This window comes from Recurvomyces mirabilis (genome assembly GCF_035927965.1).
Source record: "Recurvomyces mirabilis strain CCFEE 5264 chromosome Unknown scaffold_41, whole genome shotgun sequence".
In the NCBI taxonomy this organism is placed as follows: domain Eukaryota; kingdom Fungi; phylum Ascomycota; class Dothideomycetes; order Mycosphaerellales; family Teratosphaeriaceae; genus Recurvomyces; species Recurvomyces mirabilis.
This window is the reverse complement of record NW_027041975.1, coordinates 77,372-94,293: the sequence shown is the minus strand read 5'-3', so window position 1 is coordinate 94,293 and position 16,922 is coordinate 77,372. Positions and strand designations below refer to the sequence as shown.

The 16,922-nt window shown below is 52.6% G+C and overlaps 3 protein-coding genes across 3 annotated transcripts; 1 reads left to right on the top strand and 2 right to left on the bottom strand.

Moving 5' to 3' along the window:
• Positions 1 to 4,009: 4,009 nt before the first annotated feature.
• LTS14_010384 (uncharacterized protein) lies at positions 4,010 to 7,347 on the bottom strand (the record flags this gene model as incomplete). Its single annotated transcript, XM_064843060.1, has 2 exons — positions 4,010 to 5,756; positions 5,816 to 7,347. 2 exons carry the CDS (start codon positions 7,345 to 7,347, stop codon positions 4,010 to 4,012), a joined length of 3,279 nt encoding a protein of 1,092 aa, XP_064689364.1.
• A 2,296-nt stretch (positions 7,348 to 9,643) lies between these two features.
• Positions 9,644 to 11,948, bottom strand: LTS14_010383 (uncharacterized protein; the record flags this gene model as incomplete). The annotated part of the gene is made up of 5 exons (XM_064843059.1): positions 9,644 to 10,635; positions 10,686 to 11,029; positions 11,088 to 11,467; positions 11,527 to 11,743; positions 11,815 to 11,948. The coding sequence occupies 5 exons, from the start codon at positions 11,946 to 11,948 to the stop codon at positions 9,644 to 9,646; spliced, it is 2,067 nt and encodes a 688-aa protein (XP_064689363.1).
• A 4,169-nt stretch (positions 11,949 to 16,117) lies between these two features.
• LTS14_010382 (uncharacterized protein) lies at positions 16,118 to 16,495 on the top strand (the record flags this gene model as incomplete). The annotated part of the gene is made up of 1 exon (XM_064843058.1): positions 16,118 to 16,495. The coding sequence occupies one exon, from the start codon at positions 16,118 to 16,120 to the stop codon at positions 16,493 to 16,495; it is 378 nt and encodes a 125-aa protein (XP_064689362.1).
• Positions 16,496 to 16,922: the final 427 nt, after the last annotated feature.

The following is a 16,922-nucleotide window of genomic DNA, read 5'->3' as shown; positions in this document are numbered from 1 at the left end:
TGCTCAGTATTGAATCCAAGCTGTCCATTGTCAGCACATTGACTAACATTGGACACCAAGAGTGAGTTTCCCCATTGGTATTTGTTTCGCCATGGGCTTAACTGGCGATCAGCCTTGACGAAGCTGTTGTTTTCCTTGAACATCTTGTGCACAACACTACAGAGTTGCTCGACACCATGCTAGACGTAGCAGAAACCCACGCCACTCAGATGATGTCGGATATAGGAACAAGCCGGTCTGCTGCAGGAGTCGGAACCAGCGCTCTAATCTCAGGGGCAGGGCGGCAAAAGATTGTGATTGAAGGTAGCACACTCTTCATGATCGGCACAACTGCTGCCGCTCAATCAGCAAAGTCGCTCTACGGGACTGTGAAACAGTACGGCGGTCATACCCAAACCCTCTCTAGACTTCTGAATACGCTCCGAGACCTGATCAAGATCTTGGATTCATTAGTAGTAGCTACTGATGCGGATGAGTCAGTCCTAGCGCTTCTCCAAGGTCCGATTGAAAGGTGCAGCCAACTGTGCCACGATTTTGAGTCAGCGATAGGAGTTTCCGTTCGGAAATCAAAAACACGCTTTCAAAATTGGGCAAGGATGGGTTCCATGGGGCCCAACGTGAATGAATTCCTTGAAACTCTTACAGAGTATAAGTCAATCATCTTGGTAGGATTGGGCACTATCGCTATGTAGGTCGCTAATACGTGCTATCCGTAGATTTTGCTGACCCTTCCCACCAGGAATAAATCGGCGGTCTCTCAGCATTTCCTTGCGGAGTACAATGAAATGGTTCAGGACATGAAGCATAGCTTGGAATTACAGCTACACCGGATCAACGAGAAGATCATGCAACTTGATACACACCAGGTTGACAAGCCAGGAGTGAACATGGACATGAACGATGCGACCGAAGTTCCCAAAACATGCCTCAGCATCTGCGAAGACACGACATCATTTCGTCAATCTTCGTCCCATCAAGCATCCTCTCTACTGCAAGGACCACACCGTACCGCGATTCGAGAAGGGTCTTCCGAAGCGCAGTTGCGGACGAATCAAGCTCTGACTGAAAGTCGGAACCACTTCGCACATACCATTGACTTTATCTCAGAACACTTGGAGACTTCGGTGCAGAATGCTAGTTCTAACAGCGATGAAGCGATATCACAATTGCAATCAGATATTGGCATCTCAGAGCAATGTCTGAAAATTTGCAATATGGCTAGCGAGGCCTCACTTCAAAAGTCAAATTTGGTTGTAGATGTGTCCGTCAGCGATCACACCAACCTGTTGATAGTAACGAGCTTGGCTGAGTTGTGTGATTTTGGAAAAGCTGGCTCCCAAAGCAATGCAGCGCAGCTGATCGGATCAATGACGGTAGAGTCTTTACAAGCAATAGTACAGCAGCAGTAGCTTTAGATTTGAGGCGCTGACTAGCCGGAACACTGAGAAGACGTGCGGTAAATACACAATGTTATTGCGATACCATCAACTCCATTATGAGATACAGTGCCAACACCAACCGTGTAGGTGTATCAGCGTCCGGTACATTGGATCGTGAGAACGATCGAGTATGGGAATGAGGTGGGAACAGCGGTGAACTGGAGCACGGAACGCTGTCCCGTACACATAAGGTCTCCGGACGACACCTCTACTATCTCATTGTGTACAACTGTTCTTGATCTTGCTTTGAACCATAAGCATATTTGGCGTGCAACGTACTGCCTCACGAGCCACATACTTGCATGAACGGGCTGCACGACATTTAGGCCCGTTTACCTTCTTGGGCTGGCTCGATTAGCGGATAGGGGTGGCACGGTGCGAACCCTACCAATGATGTGCGAACACTTTCGTGTGCATTCCTGCATAATACACATAGACTAACAGGCTCAAGGCTTAGTAGCTATTTCCTATAACGGTTGTATATGTTACTGGCGCCTCCTATAGACATCCTGAGGCACGACGGTTCTTATAGTAGCATGGGGTAACGGCGCATTAGCTTACGATTTGTTAAAGGATTGTAAAAGCGTCCAGAGATACGCTCCAGTCTCAGTCTATGCGCTAACTATAGACGATGTACAAGAGCAAATCAATATCGTTAGATTTCGATCGAGAAGGTTCGCGCTGCCTCTAAGCCGCTGTCATTGATAGGAGGTCAGCGTAGCTTAGAAGACCCTCAACGAGCGAGAAAATAATTCTTAGTCCGGAACAGGTGACAAAAGAAGTGCTCCAGCAGTTCTTTCGCCGAGACTACATTGTTGATCGTATAGAGGCAGAAGAGTTTAATCTTATTAGTCCTGGTGGCTTGCTAATTGACCCTTTTGTATAGCCAATGACTTTGGGAGGTGGTACGATCGTTGACTTGGTGCTCCGGACAGGGGCTTACGGCTGGAGGTCCGAGGGCCGCTATGGGAATAACCTACCACGAAGTCGACCATAGGTGCACTCGGAAGCAGCGGGAAATCCCTCCGTACACGGCGCAGAAGACCGCAGACGTCAAGAGGAACACGACGCCCGTTACAGAGCTCGACTCGTGCAACTATAGGGAGAGGCGATCCAGCAGATCCGACACGTGGCTCACAATCTTGCTGCAAGTGCTCGCCAACGTGAGGTAGACGCCGGAGCCCGCAAGCAGGATGCATAAGCTAGAGAGTACAATGCGCAACAACGTGAACAGGCCGTAGAGCGGCGAGAACCAGCGGTCACTGTGCGAGAGCAAGGGGTATACCCACGAGAAACATCTAATCAATTGCATCGAGAGGAGCGCAAAGCCGGGTAGTCGTGTACCTCCAGCCAAATCTGCGACATGAGACGTCGTAGGTGTCTTTCCGTGCTTGCATGCAGAGCTCCTCTCCGCTCTTGTCGTAGGGTATAGGAGCACATCTGACCTTGAATTGGGTTCAGCGCGAAGGGTTCAGCGCGAAGGGCTCAGCGCGAATGGTCTAGGGCTGTTGAACAGTGCGGTAGCTCACAAGTAAACTTGTCCTGCGACCTCCTAATATATGCTTCTACGCCAAGTGAGCTGCAGAAGGCCAAATGAATGGCGGAATTATACATGTTTCAGGCGACTGATGCGCTAGCGACATTGCAATCGGATGCCGTGCTCCCTCAGCCCGTGATTCTTGAGATGCTGGACGTCACTCAACGTCACGTCTAGCTTGCGACACTTCGGATGCGGACAACAGATCTTCTCACGCTCGTCAATAGCGTCGAGATGTTTCTTCGCGTGCTTCCACAGAGCCTGTTGACGGTTGAAATTATGCGTACGGTCTGCTAGAATAAGTCGCTTGTCTCCGAGGCAGAAGAGGCATTGAAATGGGAGACATTGAAGAGGAAATGAATCCATGTCCGCGACTTTGTCAGGCTTGCTTGATGAGGCCCTAGGGCTCAATTCGCGTGCCAGTATGGTCTCGGGACCTCGGCGGTGCTGAGACAGTTCGACCCCGGCGACAGAGATCTGCCATGGCTTGGACGGCACTCGATCGATCTGCTCGTGAAGTTGGGGACGACAGGTCACCTACCGTGGCCAGCGCTACCAAGGTCGCTCTTTCGGGAACGGAGAGGTTGCACACTCTTTGTTTGGGTCGTGCCGAGTCGGATGAGCCCCCGTTAGTAAGCTGCATCTTAATCAGCTCTGTGTCTTTGTGGGCAAAGAAGTCTCGCCGCTGCTGCATCAGCAGCCGGGATCGGTGGAATTGCTTCCTCGCCCGGTATTGGCGTTGGGTTTGGGTATGTTGAGCGACCAGGCTATCAGAAGACGGAGCGGCTGAGATGGCGCCATATTGGTCTCGCAGAGTTTGCGCAAGGCGGCAACATTCGGTTTCGAGAGCGGAAACGTCCGGGAGGGTCGCTATCTGCTGAAGGGTTTCAGGCGCAAGCGGGAGGTTGCAGTCGGGATCGATATCGGCTGTAGCATACGTGATAAACGGTCGTAGGGCAGGACATCGCGAGGTAAGTGAAGTACCGTTAACATTCCCTTACCCCCCACAGAAATCATGTCGATGTGGTATATCTCACGGTAGTCCCAGTTCTACTTGAGCTTCCAGAAGTAGATCTCTGATCGCATTTGCTTGCTCCTCTGCTCGTGCAAGTGCTGCCACGTCTTCACTGTCAACGGGTTCTGCGTAGTATTCATAATCATCCCAAGATCCCTGAAGGACAGTCAGCGACCTTGAGACGTCACCACGGCCAGGACGTATTGTGTCTTTGTCCTGTAGGAGCAGCCTAACGATGCCATCGTGGCGTCGCATACACCCAAGCTGCAGTGCAGTCATTCCGTCCCCAGTCATGGCAGTAGTGTCTGCGTTGCGCTGCAGGAGTAGCTTCACTGCGTTCTCACACCCACCTTCCGATGCTGTATGTAAGGCAGTCCAATCAGAGCCAGCTCGATAATTAATGTCAGCACCCCGGTCGAGCAAAAGATTGACAAGGTTCTCGTTCCCATGTTTGCAAGCGGCGCTCAGTGGACTATCATCATACCCCACTGAAACGTCTGCGTCTGCTCCTGCTTCAAGAAGTCTGCGGGCAATTGCATCGTGGTTCCATACGCACGCAGCCTGAAGCGGTTGCTGAACCACTCCTTGATTCACGTTCACAGTGGCGCCCTGATTGAGCAGCACATTGACGATATGCAGATGGCCCAGTTGACACGCCACGCACAGCGGTGTGCTCTCACCGAGGCCCGAGCCAATATCTACATCTGCGCCTCTACTCAACAGCAGCTTCACAATCTGCAACGAGCCACTCCATACCGCGCAGTGTAGCGCCGAATGCGATCGTCCAGGCATGAAGAGGAGCCGAACCTCAGCGGTCTTTCGACAATCGACTTCTCCGCTCAGGAGGAGCACCGCAGTTTGTGGAAGTCCAAGAAGACACGCCAGATGTAAAGTAGGAACAGTCTGATTCCATAATATTGAGTGAAGCAGACTATCGGGCGAGTGATCAAGACCTCTGAAGGCCTTCAAGGATGAGAGGTGCTTAGCAATTGCTCTGTTCTCCTGTAGAACGCGAACCTGGAGTCTGCTGATGGTACCTTCATATCCAACTTGATTCTCTGCGGCTCGCTGGTGATATACCCCAAATCGCATAGCGTATGCACATAGCGGGTAGTCATCATCGCGAAGCGCAGACTGACACTTTGCCTGATCGAAGTAAAACAGAAGGTATCCAAAGCAGGATTGAGCAAGGAAGGCTTGTGCTGTGCCTTCAGCTACAGCATATGCTTTGGCTTTACCTTTGCCGATACGATCGGATACCAGATACTCCCGGACGGAGGCATGTGCGAGCCTAATCTTGCAACCTTTTCTGGCGACATGGAATGACCTCAGGTATAGCCTCTCCATAGTCGAGGTCGACGACGGGATTGCTGACATCCTGTTGCAGTCCGTGCAATCCATTGCTCCAAGATCAAACGTAGTCTCAGCGTCATGCTTGGGACACCTGTCGACGTGCACTAGACCACAGAGAACGTCCAATATCTCTTCAGGTGGACTACTCTCCGCAGTATCCATAGAATAATCAGATGCCCGAATCAATGTCGCCGCTGCTAATTCGCGAAGTGTCAACGGTCTCTCTGAGAAGGCCAGCCACTGGAGCAATGTGAGTGCCTCCTCTGCGTACAAACTGCCAATCTCGACCAGCATCCGTTCGTAGGTGTCGTCTAGGGTGGCTGGTAGAGACTGCAGTGTCGCCTTAATATATCGCGGCTTTGTAGATTTGAGTCTCTTGAGTTCCTGCAGCTGGCAGGACGCCCACCTAAATCTGTATCTCAAGCAGGCATTAGAGGAGAAAGTGAAGGCATAAGGATACCAAAAACTCACATCCCGTCCGCCTTCATAGCGATAGTCTCTTCGATCAGAGCCTTGGTCTTTTGATCAAGGTTCGATAGACGATGATCGCGTGTCATCTGCGTTGCCACATGTCGTCGAATGTCCTCGTTCACAGGATGTGTTCCGACAGCCATCGACTCGATCCCCAGTGCTGCCATAGATTGGCGTATGTTCGGCGAGTCGCGGCTCGTTATAAAGATCTTCACATGGGGTGCTTTCTGCGACAGTCTTGTCAGGCATTCTAACATAATAAGCCGGACGTCATTATCTTGGGGACATTCATCGAGCGCGTCGATTAGCAGGAATACCGTACTGTAGGATTGGAAGGACGAGAGCAACATGTCTTCCAATTGTTCAAGCCCAAGTGTGCTCTGTCCGTGCTTGTCGTATGCTTGTTGCAGCATTGACAAAGCTGGCTCACTCTCACCCAGCTGCACGATCAATGAACGAAACAGGTCCTCCGGCTGCTGTTTTTGCTTCTCCGCGAAGGAAAAGTAGAAGACGGCATATATAGCATCGGGCTGACCTTTGCAGTGCGCTTTGACGGCCTCGATAGCGGTAGAGCAAAGGATGGTCTTGCCACACCCTGCTCTCCCGTGCAACCATAAATGACGGATCGAAGCAGCCTTCCAGTTTTGGAACTGAGCAGAACGAGTGAGCCAGGTCCCGGTTTGGGGCTCATGCAGCCGGCGCGCTGACTGGTGACTTGTCCATGGGTTCGGCGGCGAGAGCCAAGATTCGATCTTTCGCAATCGCGCTCGCTTCTGTGTGGCTTGATGCTGGTCTTCGTTGATTGCCGCTAGTAGACGCCGTCTCGCTCCTTCAGCCCTTTCACCATAATTCGCACCGGGCCTGACCCCACATATCCCGTACAGGGCATACGACATGTCTTCCTCACGAGTAGTACTCCTGCCTTTCATCCATGTCAACTTCTGTTCTGCACTGTACTCAACATCTATTCGGAAGTCGTGCAGCGCGGCTTCCGGGATTCCAGTGGTCTTAGAAATATCACGTTCGAGGCTCGGTCCAGCGAGAGTCTCGTCGCCACTGAGTGAGGATGTTCCCTTATGCCCGATCACTTGCCATGAGCTTGTCACGAAAATGACCAGACGTGGAGCCAGCAGCTCCTGCAGAGTCCAGCCTCTTTTGAACCACTCGCTCTGCCCGAAGATCTCCGTTTTTTCTTGCCCATTGACATCTGCGAGGAGCGCGATGCACAGTTCGGCCTCTCGATACCAATCGAACATCAGATTGACCGCTTCAGAAAGCTCTGCAGCACTCTCTTTATTGATACAGCAAGTATCAACCCATAGCCACTCCACCGAAGGAATGTGTTTTCTGACAAATTCTGCAAACTCCTCAACTTTCCTGTATCCGCTCTTCTCTTTATTCCGCCCATCCTGGATATCTTGTAGTGAAACTTCGCATCCTTTCACCCACCGATGCGACGCAACGACATATTTCGGTGCTTCATTGATGCCAAAGTCCCTGCATTCGAGGTTTTCAACACGTAAGAGGCGCATAGCGCGCCTAGTGGTTCATGGGGATGAGAGACCGGAGTGAGGTTGACAACTACGGCGGCGGGATACCAGACGCAATGAATAGAGATAGGACATCTCAGCGGCGTGGACTCAGCGGCAAGGCTGAGAACTCTATGTCACTTTCGTCACGGTACATTATTCAGCCAAGCGATAGTACCACAATGCAAGCGCCCGACGTGGTGAACGCTGATTGGCTCTGCGGAGAGACGCCAGTGCCCGACCGTGCTGTCGACCATGGCCGCCTCAAACCTCATTTTACTTATGCTCGCCACCATGAAAGATATTGGCCCGGACTTGCTCTGGTCTAAATCTGAGCCATTAGGTGCAGCATTATGCATGAGAAGTCGGCCTCGTGTCGTGACGATCGGTGACCGGTATATGCTATTCGATGCAGGCTTTCCTGTGCCGCCGCTGCACGAAGTCGGATATGAGGAACGACTAGGGTGCTCCGGTGACCAGTCCGACCGAGTGCATACTCGAAGTCACATAGGCGCGATCAAAGACTGAGTGAGATTGTATCGCCAAGTATATGAGTGAAGAGAGCCTGGCGGCTGGACTCAGCATCTATATATAAGGATGTACCTCAAGAAAATACCTGCCGCATCAGTGCCCTGACTAATACTGCCTGCTAAAATGTCCTGATCTCGAGACGCAGAGTGCCGGAGGTAGGCAAGCATTTTCGAAGGTATCAAGAAACTGGACGTGGCAGAATTGGGCCAGTTTAGTATTGCAGCAGATGCGTGAGTCTTTTTCTCCAGCACGACCGAATCAAATTTGCTAGCGCTTCAGCTTAGGCAAACGTCATCGATAAGTTAGTATCGTCACGTATGATCTGGATCTCTGAGTTAACGTTAGACAGAATGTGGTGTGGCAACATCATCACTGGTTGGCTAGCTGTGAAGTCCCTGCTTCACAAGCCACATAAGTTGCTCGCATGAACGGGCTGCACGACATTCAGGCTCGTTCACCTTCTTGGGCCGGCTCGATCAGCGGAATGTGTGGCACGGTGCGAACCCTGCCAATGGTGTGCGAACACGTTCGCCCGCATTCCTGCATAACGCGTATAGACCAAAAGGCTCAAGTATTAGTGGCTATTCCCTAGTATGATTGTACATGTCATTGGGGCACGCTCTGTCGTCCACAGATATCCTTAGGCACAAAGGTTCTTTAAGAGCGTTGCGCAGCAGGGCGTTAGCTTCCGATTTGTCAAAATGTAGTGCAAGCACCCATAAGCTTGCTCCAGTCTCAATCCAAGCGCTGACTATGTACGATATACCAGAGCAAATCATTGTCATTAGATTCCGATCGAGAAAGTTCGCACTGCCTCTAAGCCGCTGTCAATCATGGGAGGTCAGCGTAGCTCAGAAGATCCTCAGCGAATGAGAAGTTAATCACTAGTTCCGAACAGGTAACGAAAGAAGTGCTACATCATTTCTTTCGCCAAGACTGCGTTGTGGTAGATCGCATAGACGCAGAAGAATTTGATCTCGTTGGTCCCGATGGCTTGATAATCGATCCTTTGGTGTGGCCAGTTGCTTTGGGAGGTGGTGCGATTGTTGACTTGGTGCTGTGGACAAGGACTGACGCTAGAGGGCCCGAGGACCGCCATAGAAATGACCTGCAACAAGCTCGACCACACGTGCACTCGGAAGCAAGGGGTGGTCCCACGGCGCATAGCGCGGAAGAGCTCGGGCGTCAAGAGGAACTGGACGCCGGTCACAGAGCTGAGTTCGTGCAATTACAGCGAGAGGCGATTCAACAGATCCAGCATGTGGCTCACAATCTTGCTGCAAGTGTTGGCCAACGCGAGATAGACGCCGGAGCCCGGGAGTTAGATGCACGAACGAGAGAATTCAATGCGCAACAACGTGAACAAGCTATGGAGCGGCGAGAAGCAATGGTTACTGTGCGAGAGCAGGGGGTATCCTCGCGAGAAGCGTCTGATCAATTGCATCGGGAGGAGCGCAAAGCCGGGCGATCGTGTCCCTCTAGTCAAACCTGCGACATAAGACGTCGAAGGTGTCTTTCCGTGTTTGCATGCAGAGCTCCTTTCCGCCCTTGTCGTAGGGCATAGGAACGCATCTGACCCGAATTTGGCGTCAGTGCGATGACTTTGGCATGAGTGGTGTAGGGCTGTTGAACAGTGCGGAAGCTTCCAAAACTACTCGTCCTGTGACACTCTCATGCCTGCTTCTATGCCAAGTGGGCCGCCGAACGGCAAGTGAAGGCGCAGACGTACATAACGGCTGAATCGTACATATTTCAGGCGACGGCTGCCCTAGCGACATTGCAGCCGGATGCCGTGCTCCCTCAGCCCGTGATTCTTGAGATGCTGAATGTCATGTAAAGCCACGTCCAGCTTGCGACACTTCGGATGCGGGCAGAAAACCTTCTCGCGCTCGTCAATAGCGTCGAGATGCTTCCTCGCGTGCTTCCATAGAGCCTGTTGACGGTTGAAGCTATGCGTGCGGTCTGCCAAAATGAGTCGCTCGTCTCCGAGGCAGAACAAGCATTGAAACGGGAGACATTGTAGAGGGAACTGATCGGTGTGCGGGACTTTGTCATGGTTGCTTGATGAGATATTGGGAGTCATGTCGCGTGCCGGTATGGTCTCTTGGCCTCGGCGGCACTGTGGCAGTTCGACTCGGCGACAGAGATTTGCCATGGCCTGAACGGCACTCAATCGATCTGCGCGTGAAGTTGGGGACGACAGGTGACCAACATTGGCCAGCGTCACCAGGGTCGCTCTTTCGGGAATGGAGAGATTGCAGACCTTTTGTTTTGGTGGTGTCGAGTCGGTCAGCTCTCCGCTACTGAGCTGCATCTTGATCAGCTCTGTGTCTTTTTGGGCGAAGAAGTCTCGTCGCTGCCGGATCAGTAGTCGGGAACGATGGTACTGCTTCCTCGCCCGGTACTGGCGCTGGGCTTGGGTATGTTGAGTGGCCAGGCTATCAGAAGATGGAGCACCTGAAACAGCGCCGTATCGGTCTCGCAGAGCTTGCGCGAGGCGGCAACATTCGGCTTCGAGAGCGGCAACGTCCGGAAGGCTTGCAATCTGCTGAAGGGTTTCGGGTGCAAGCGGGATATTACAGTCAGGATCAATATCGGCTGCAGCGTGGTTCAGCTTCTGCATGAGAGTGTCCTCCGTCGGTCGACCGCGAACGAGGCTAGCGACATCCAGGGAGATATGCTGATCCTGATAGTTGTTTCGATAGGTGCGACTGTCAAGGTGGCCTGCGACTTGATTGCGCACTTCTTCAGACCCAGCACCTGTATAGGATCAGCGATGAAGGGACTGTATTCGCAATCGATGAGCATACCGTCCACGGCGTTGAGAACCAGTCGACGAAGCCAATACCATGTGACTGGCTCGCGATAACCCATCTTCTCTCCTAGGCTCCTCAACCGCTTCGACGCCACACTACTGGGCAATTCGACTTCCGTCGCCCCTCCGTCTGAGGTGCGCAGGATGGGCTTGTCAAGAATGTCGTCGCGCCAATGAAGCGTAATCTTTTTTTGCTCAGCGGGAAGGGTGACGTCGAAAATGCTCTGTGCATGATGGAAAGCCGGAAGTCGGAAAGCTTCGTCGTGAAGGGCGAGCGAGACTAAGTGGGCGACGGGACAGGTGAGGACGTCCGGCTGGTCGAACCAGGTGAAGGTCTTTCTAGACGGGCTCAATCAGTATGGCTATATGGGAGGCATTGCATGAGCGTGGTACGAACTGTTGCGGTCGACGATTCCCGCCCTTGAAGTACTTAAATGTGGGCCGTACCGCGAAGCGGGTTTGTCCACGGTCGTCCTCCGTGAGGATGAGGGCCACATCGCCGTATCGGAGCTTCGCAGCAAGACTTTCTTCCTTGTCCACACTCGCCGCCTTGGCCCTGCGTCTCTTTCCCGACTGAGTTGTAGAGCTAGGTCGTAGACCACTATAAGCATGGATGATCATGAGGAAGCCCTGCTGCACACGCTGTCGCTCATCGGGGTACAGCGTCCAGTCGGAGGAGTAGAGGAAGTGAAGCATGTTGACGAAATCCGCACCGGAAGGGACAGGTTTCGGGCGGTGAGATGTCTTCGTTTTACCCTCTGCGTAGTACTGGATAAACTGAGGCCAGATAAGTCAGTCCAAGCACGGCGCAGCATTTTGAATGGGAGAAATCCCACGGCGTTCACATCCGATACCACCACATCATCCAGGAGGGCACCGGTGGCTTGTTTGTACAGCATCTTCAACACACGGAAGTACTGCTTGAGGGTCGGTCCCTGCTGTGCTGACCGTTCTGCATTGACAATGACCCATTGAAAGAACGCTTTGAGCTGAGGTGGACCGGCAGCACATAGGGCCTCGTCAGGGTCGCCCAGTCGCGCGGCAGAGCAGAATCTGTCCAGCCAAAGCTGTCAGCTCTGTGCAACACACGCAATGCGAGATTGGGTGGCCAAGAGGACACTTACGACGACCATCTGTTTCGCATGTGCCGGATGCTGTCTTCTGTGGTATTGGCGTATGGTTCGTGATGACGGCCACGGAGGGTGAAGTCTTCAATGATGGCGCGCCAATCTGCGCCGTCCTCGCGTGCCTTCGCCATATCGACGTGACATGACAGGCGAGAGATGGATACGGAGGTTATATACGTGCACGAAATGACCACGAGTGAGAGTGATTGACACCTGGCCCGTCTGCGCCGAGAGAACTGCAACGCCGCATCGGCGCATGCGCCCCCACGGTTCAGGTTGGCGCTAGTGCTGTGAAACGAGTGCTGCATTCGCGGCAGCTTTACACGAGGCTGCGCGAGTTGTGCAAGTTATGCAGGGACTTCTGTTGCCCAAACGGGGCGCAGATGTTGCCCGTTCGGGCAGCAGAAGGCCCGTCAGTCAGTCTTTGGCCGTTATTATACAAAACTAAGATTCTATCCTTTCGAATAGAGAAACTCTTGGCATACTAGTATAAAGCCTTAGGTAACGAGATAGGAAGACCCTACGTAATTTAACTATTAGTAAAAGCTTATACGACCTCTAAAATATATATATAGGCTTCTAGATACAGCGTAGTAGGGGTCGAATAGCAGACCGTTAATTAGCCGCATTAGCTTAATAATCGATTGTATAACTATTAGGCTATACTTTATATGACGCTATATATAAGATAGAGATTAGTAAGTAGAGAGCGGTACGGCTCGATTAGGTTCTATACAAAACTATAGTATAGATATTGCTATCTAGATTTCTAAAAAGTAGCTCGCAATATAGGGTAGCTGGCAATATAGAGGGGGATATTATCTAGGCCTATATGTTTAGCTTCGCTACGGTAAAGTACTTATTTATCTAGTAGAACATAAGATAATAGCCGTAATAGGAAAGAACGTTAACAACGTTCGCTTCCTCTCGGATAACGTAGGCGAGCTACTAGTTAATTACCTAGTGTATCCTATAGGCGTGCTCTAGTCTATAGCTTAGTAGGAAGATATTACGCTATCTGTTCCTCCCTTCTTATAGGTCGATGCGGACGGCTTAAAGTAGCCGGCTAAACGGTTCGGCGGGATCCTTAAGGCCGCGTATAGAAGGGCAGGAGTATCGAAGATTAGTACTAGTATCTAGCGGTAGATAAGTTCCGCCATTATTAATACGTACTTTAATTATTTAGACCGGGTATGTTTTGCCGTCGCCTAGGATGCTAAGGTCGCAAGCGACGATATTAATAAGGAGGGCGTCGATAGCCTCGCCGCTACTCTAGTATCTATATCGAACTACTTACTTCGTACGCACCGTTAAGCTTACGCAAACGTTAGTCCGTTTGCTAACGTATAGGACAGAAAACTTATAAAGAGTTAACGCGCCTTGGAAGCTTAGGCAAGCTTTTTTAGCTTAGGCGGTACTATAGAAGATCTAACTAAAGCGCAAAGTCGGGTAGTACTAGGAAAGCGAAGCTTGCCCGATCTAGCGGGAGAATATAAGGCGGCGCGGAAGATTCTCAACACGGGTCGCGGTCGTAATAAGCGTTATTAGACCGGAGCGATACTCCTTAAGTAGGCTTATAGGCTATACAAAAACGTCGGCTTATAGTAGAGGTTCACCACCGCCCGATCCAGCGTCATGCCTTGCGACTTGTGGATCGTGATCGCCCACGCCGGTAGCAATGGGATCTGCGTCCGCGCGATCACGCTGAATGGCTTGGGATCTCGGAGCTCGCTATCCTGACACACCGGGAAGACCGTCTCCTTCACCCCGTTCTCGAACTGCACGATGGGCAGGTCGAGCTTGCCTTCTTGCTGCATGACCCATTGCACGATCTGTCCCTCTTCGAAGTGTCCGAACTTACCCGATTCCGTCAGCTTCGCCCGCCGCTTCGCCATGGCCTGGCCGCACTGGACGTATCCGATGATCCGCCCTTGCGTCGCGTTGACGAGCCCACGGGGTGCGTCGATGTTGGCCACGAGAATGACGGGCATGTTCCACTTCGTGCTGAGCAATGGTGGGAAGCGATGGTCTTGGCAGCCGACGAGTGTCCCGTCGCCGACGGGTTTGGCCTTGGATGACAGGTGCGGATGATGTTCCTGGATGTACACGTGATCGAGGCAGCGATACCCGTGCTCTTGGCCGCGTAGTAGCTGGAAGCCCGCATGATTCTTTCGATCCACCTCCTTTCGAACGGGCGACAGTTCAATCGCTGGTCCGGACCCAAGATCACGATCCGCGAGGAGCGCCAGCTGGGCCGTGTCCAGCCTCCTTCCCACCCGAAGCGTGTTCAGCAGCCGGATGAATGCGGGATCATTCTGCCGGTGGGTCTGGCGGAGCGAGACGTGCGTGAAAGCGCAGTCCTGCCAGCTATCGCTACAGAACGCCCATTGCTGCGCGACCGCCCAACGGCGATCACACCCGGGACAGGCCAGCGCCGGAATGTCCTCCAGCACCGCGAACACGCGGTCGGTGGGTTGGATCGGTACGGTTGACCAATGGCCCGCGACTGCCCCATCACGTCACAGTCCGAGCAGATCTCCTTGATCACGGACTCCACTCCACAGTACAAGCATGTTTGAAACGCCTTGACGGGCGGCAGCTGGTAGAAGTCGCCGGTGACGACGACTTGCATCCCTCCAAACGCCTCCTGATCTCGGCGTCGTGCCGCTCGACACGCCTGGTCGAGACGCGCGAATGAGTGCGCCTCGAGCATGCTGATCTCGTCGATGATGAGCACCTGTGTCCCCCGCATCCGCCTACGTCGCTCGAGGGTCATCGCCAACTCACGAATCGACTTTATCGTCATTTCATCACCATGGGCGTCCAGCCGGCATACGTGAAGTAGGTGCTTCCTCCCACGTTCAATGCAGAGATGCCGGTGGGCGCGACGACCTCGACTCTGACGCGGAGCTTCCGGAGGGCCTGCACGACTGCTCGTAAGACGGTCGATTTGCCGGTGCCGGCTCCTCCCGTATAGAACACATTCTCTCCGCCAAGAATCAGTCGGACGAGTTGTAGCTGTTCATCGCACAGATGCGGACTCGTGGCCTGGATGACTTCGTCGACATCGGCCGGTGGAAGCTGCCCCAGATCGATATGCACGTGCTGTTCTCTCTCCTGATTCTCGATCTCTCCACGGCGCGTGGTCCGGCTGGGGTCCTCGATCACGATCTCGATCTCTTCATATGATGGAGGAGAGGCAGGAGCGCCGTAGAATTCGGCGTGAAGGCGTTGTCTCCGCGCCTCCGCTTCTTTCTGACGTGCCCGTCGTCGACGCTCAACATCTGCCCGCGCCTTTGCGCCCGAACTGCCTTATGTCGCTGGTCGCCCTCTTTTCATCGACGAGCATGGAAACATAGCTGCGCTCCCAGAAACGCTACGCGTTCCAGGGGAGCAACAATTGTACGGGCGGAAGTCTGTGCAAGGAGCGGAAACGCTGACGCGGGGTCCAACGTGGAACGCGGCGCGTTCCGCTGCGGAATACTTGAGTAGGGTGCATATTCCGAAAGGCTGAGACTATTCTGATTCATGTCTCTGTCAAAACGAGGACTGTTCATTACGGGCGAAAGTCTTGTCGCGTAATGAGGCCGCAGGGACCACGACATACATTCGGGCCAAACTGTTCTACCTTTCAAATGTCCCAAGCTTGACTTGTCCTCCTCGCCTGCTCAATCGCCTAAAAATTGGTCAATTGTACGACGAGACATACTTCGCTTCCACCCTCCACTGAAGGTAAGAGATTTATCTTGGCGATCCTTGATTAGAGGCGGCTCCTCATGTGGTGATGTATGTATGGTCTGCATGACTTCTGATTTGGTGTAGCCTCCCCTGAGCAGTAATATATCGGCCCAATTTTTGCTGAGGGTGTACTCTGGTTTTACGGATATGTTAGGAAGAGGAATAGTGAAGGCAGTTGTCGTGAAGCCAGCGGGTGAGGAGAATATTGGCGGGCGGGACCCAACCGTGGACATCGGCGAGCTGTAGTCCACTCCAGAATAAGGCGTGTTCCAAAATTCTGGAGGATTTGATTGGCCGTCGCTTACCTATCAAATAAGCATGTATCCCTCTCGTGTCAAACCACGATCCACAACGCGTCCGGTTATGGTTCCAGGACGCGTCGGGCACGACGACTTTTCGCTCATCTTTGGTGCCTGCATCTGTTGTTAGACATGACGAACCGGCTTACACTCTACAATCTCCCGCGCTGCTTCTAGAATCGAATCGGAATTACTGACAGTACATTTGGAACAAGCCTGCGAGCGCCTCGTCGCTGGATAGCCCTCCACTTTCGTCCAGCATCATGAGCAACCAATCCCTTCCGACTACGTCCAGGCTGCGCATAGGCGATCTCGAGAAGTTTTTAGGCTTCAAGTGGGAGCGAACTATATCTCGAGCCAAAGACCGTCAGAAGTATCCCGTCATCAAGGACTTGAACGATGAGCTGAAGTCGGTCACTGAACACTATTCAACCTTGACTCGGGCGGAGCTACTCAACTGCACTGAGTTTGTCGAAAAGTCGAACGCTATCTTCGACGCTATTGGTCCGAGGCTGTGGCCAGACGAAGGACGCAGTGATCTGGTGCGAAGCCAGTGGCTTGCCACAGCTGCTGTCGATAATTTAGGCGGCCAATATCCTGAAGACCTGTACTTTGCTCACCCAGACCACAACCAAAGGTAATCATGTTGGTCCTGACAGTAGTGGGGTGTCGCTGACCTCTCATAGATTACGGACATGTTTCTGCCAGTGGGTACTTGCCAAGTGCATCCAGTACACAAGAAATCACAGGATAAGCACTCATACACGGAGCACCTCCGTATCAATAGATCGGAACCCGTCGGAAGGTTCAGTCCAGGACTTCAGCTATGGCCGTCACGAGGTAGATGTGAATCAGGACGAAAAGCAGTTCTTCGACCACTGCCACAACGATCTGGACGGAGAAGCGGGCAACGAAGTCAATCAGGACGAAAAGCCGTTCTTCGACCACTGCCACAACGATCTGGACGGAGAAGCGGGCAACGAAGTGAATCAGGACGAAAAGCCGTTCTTCGACCACTGCCACAACGATCTGGACGGAGAAGCGGGCAACGAAGTGAATCAGGACGAA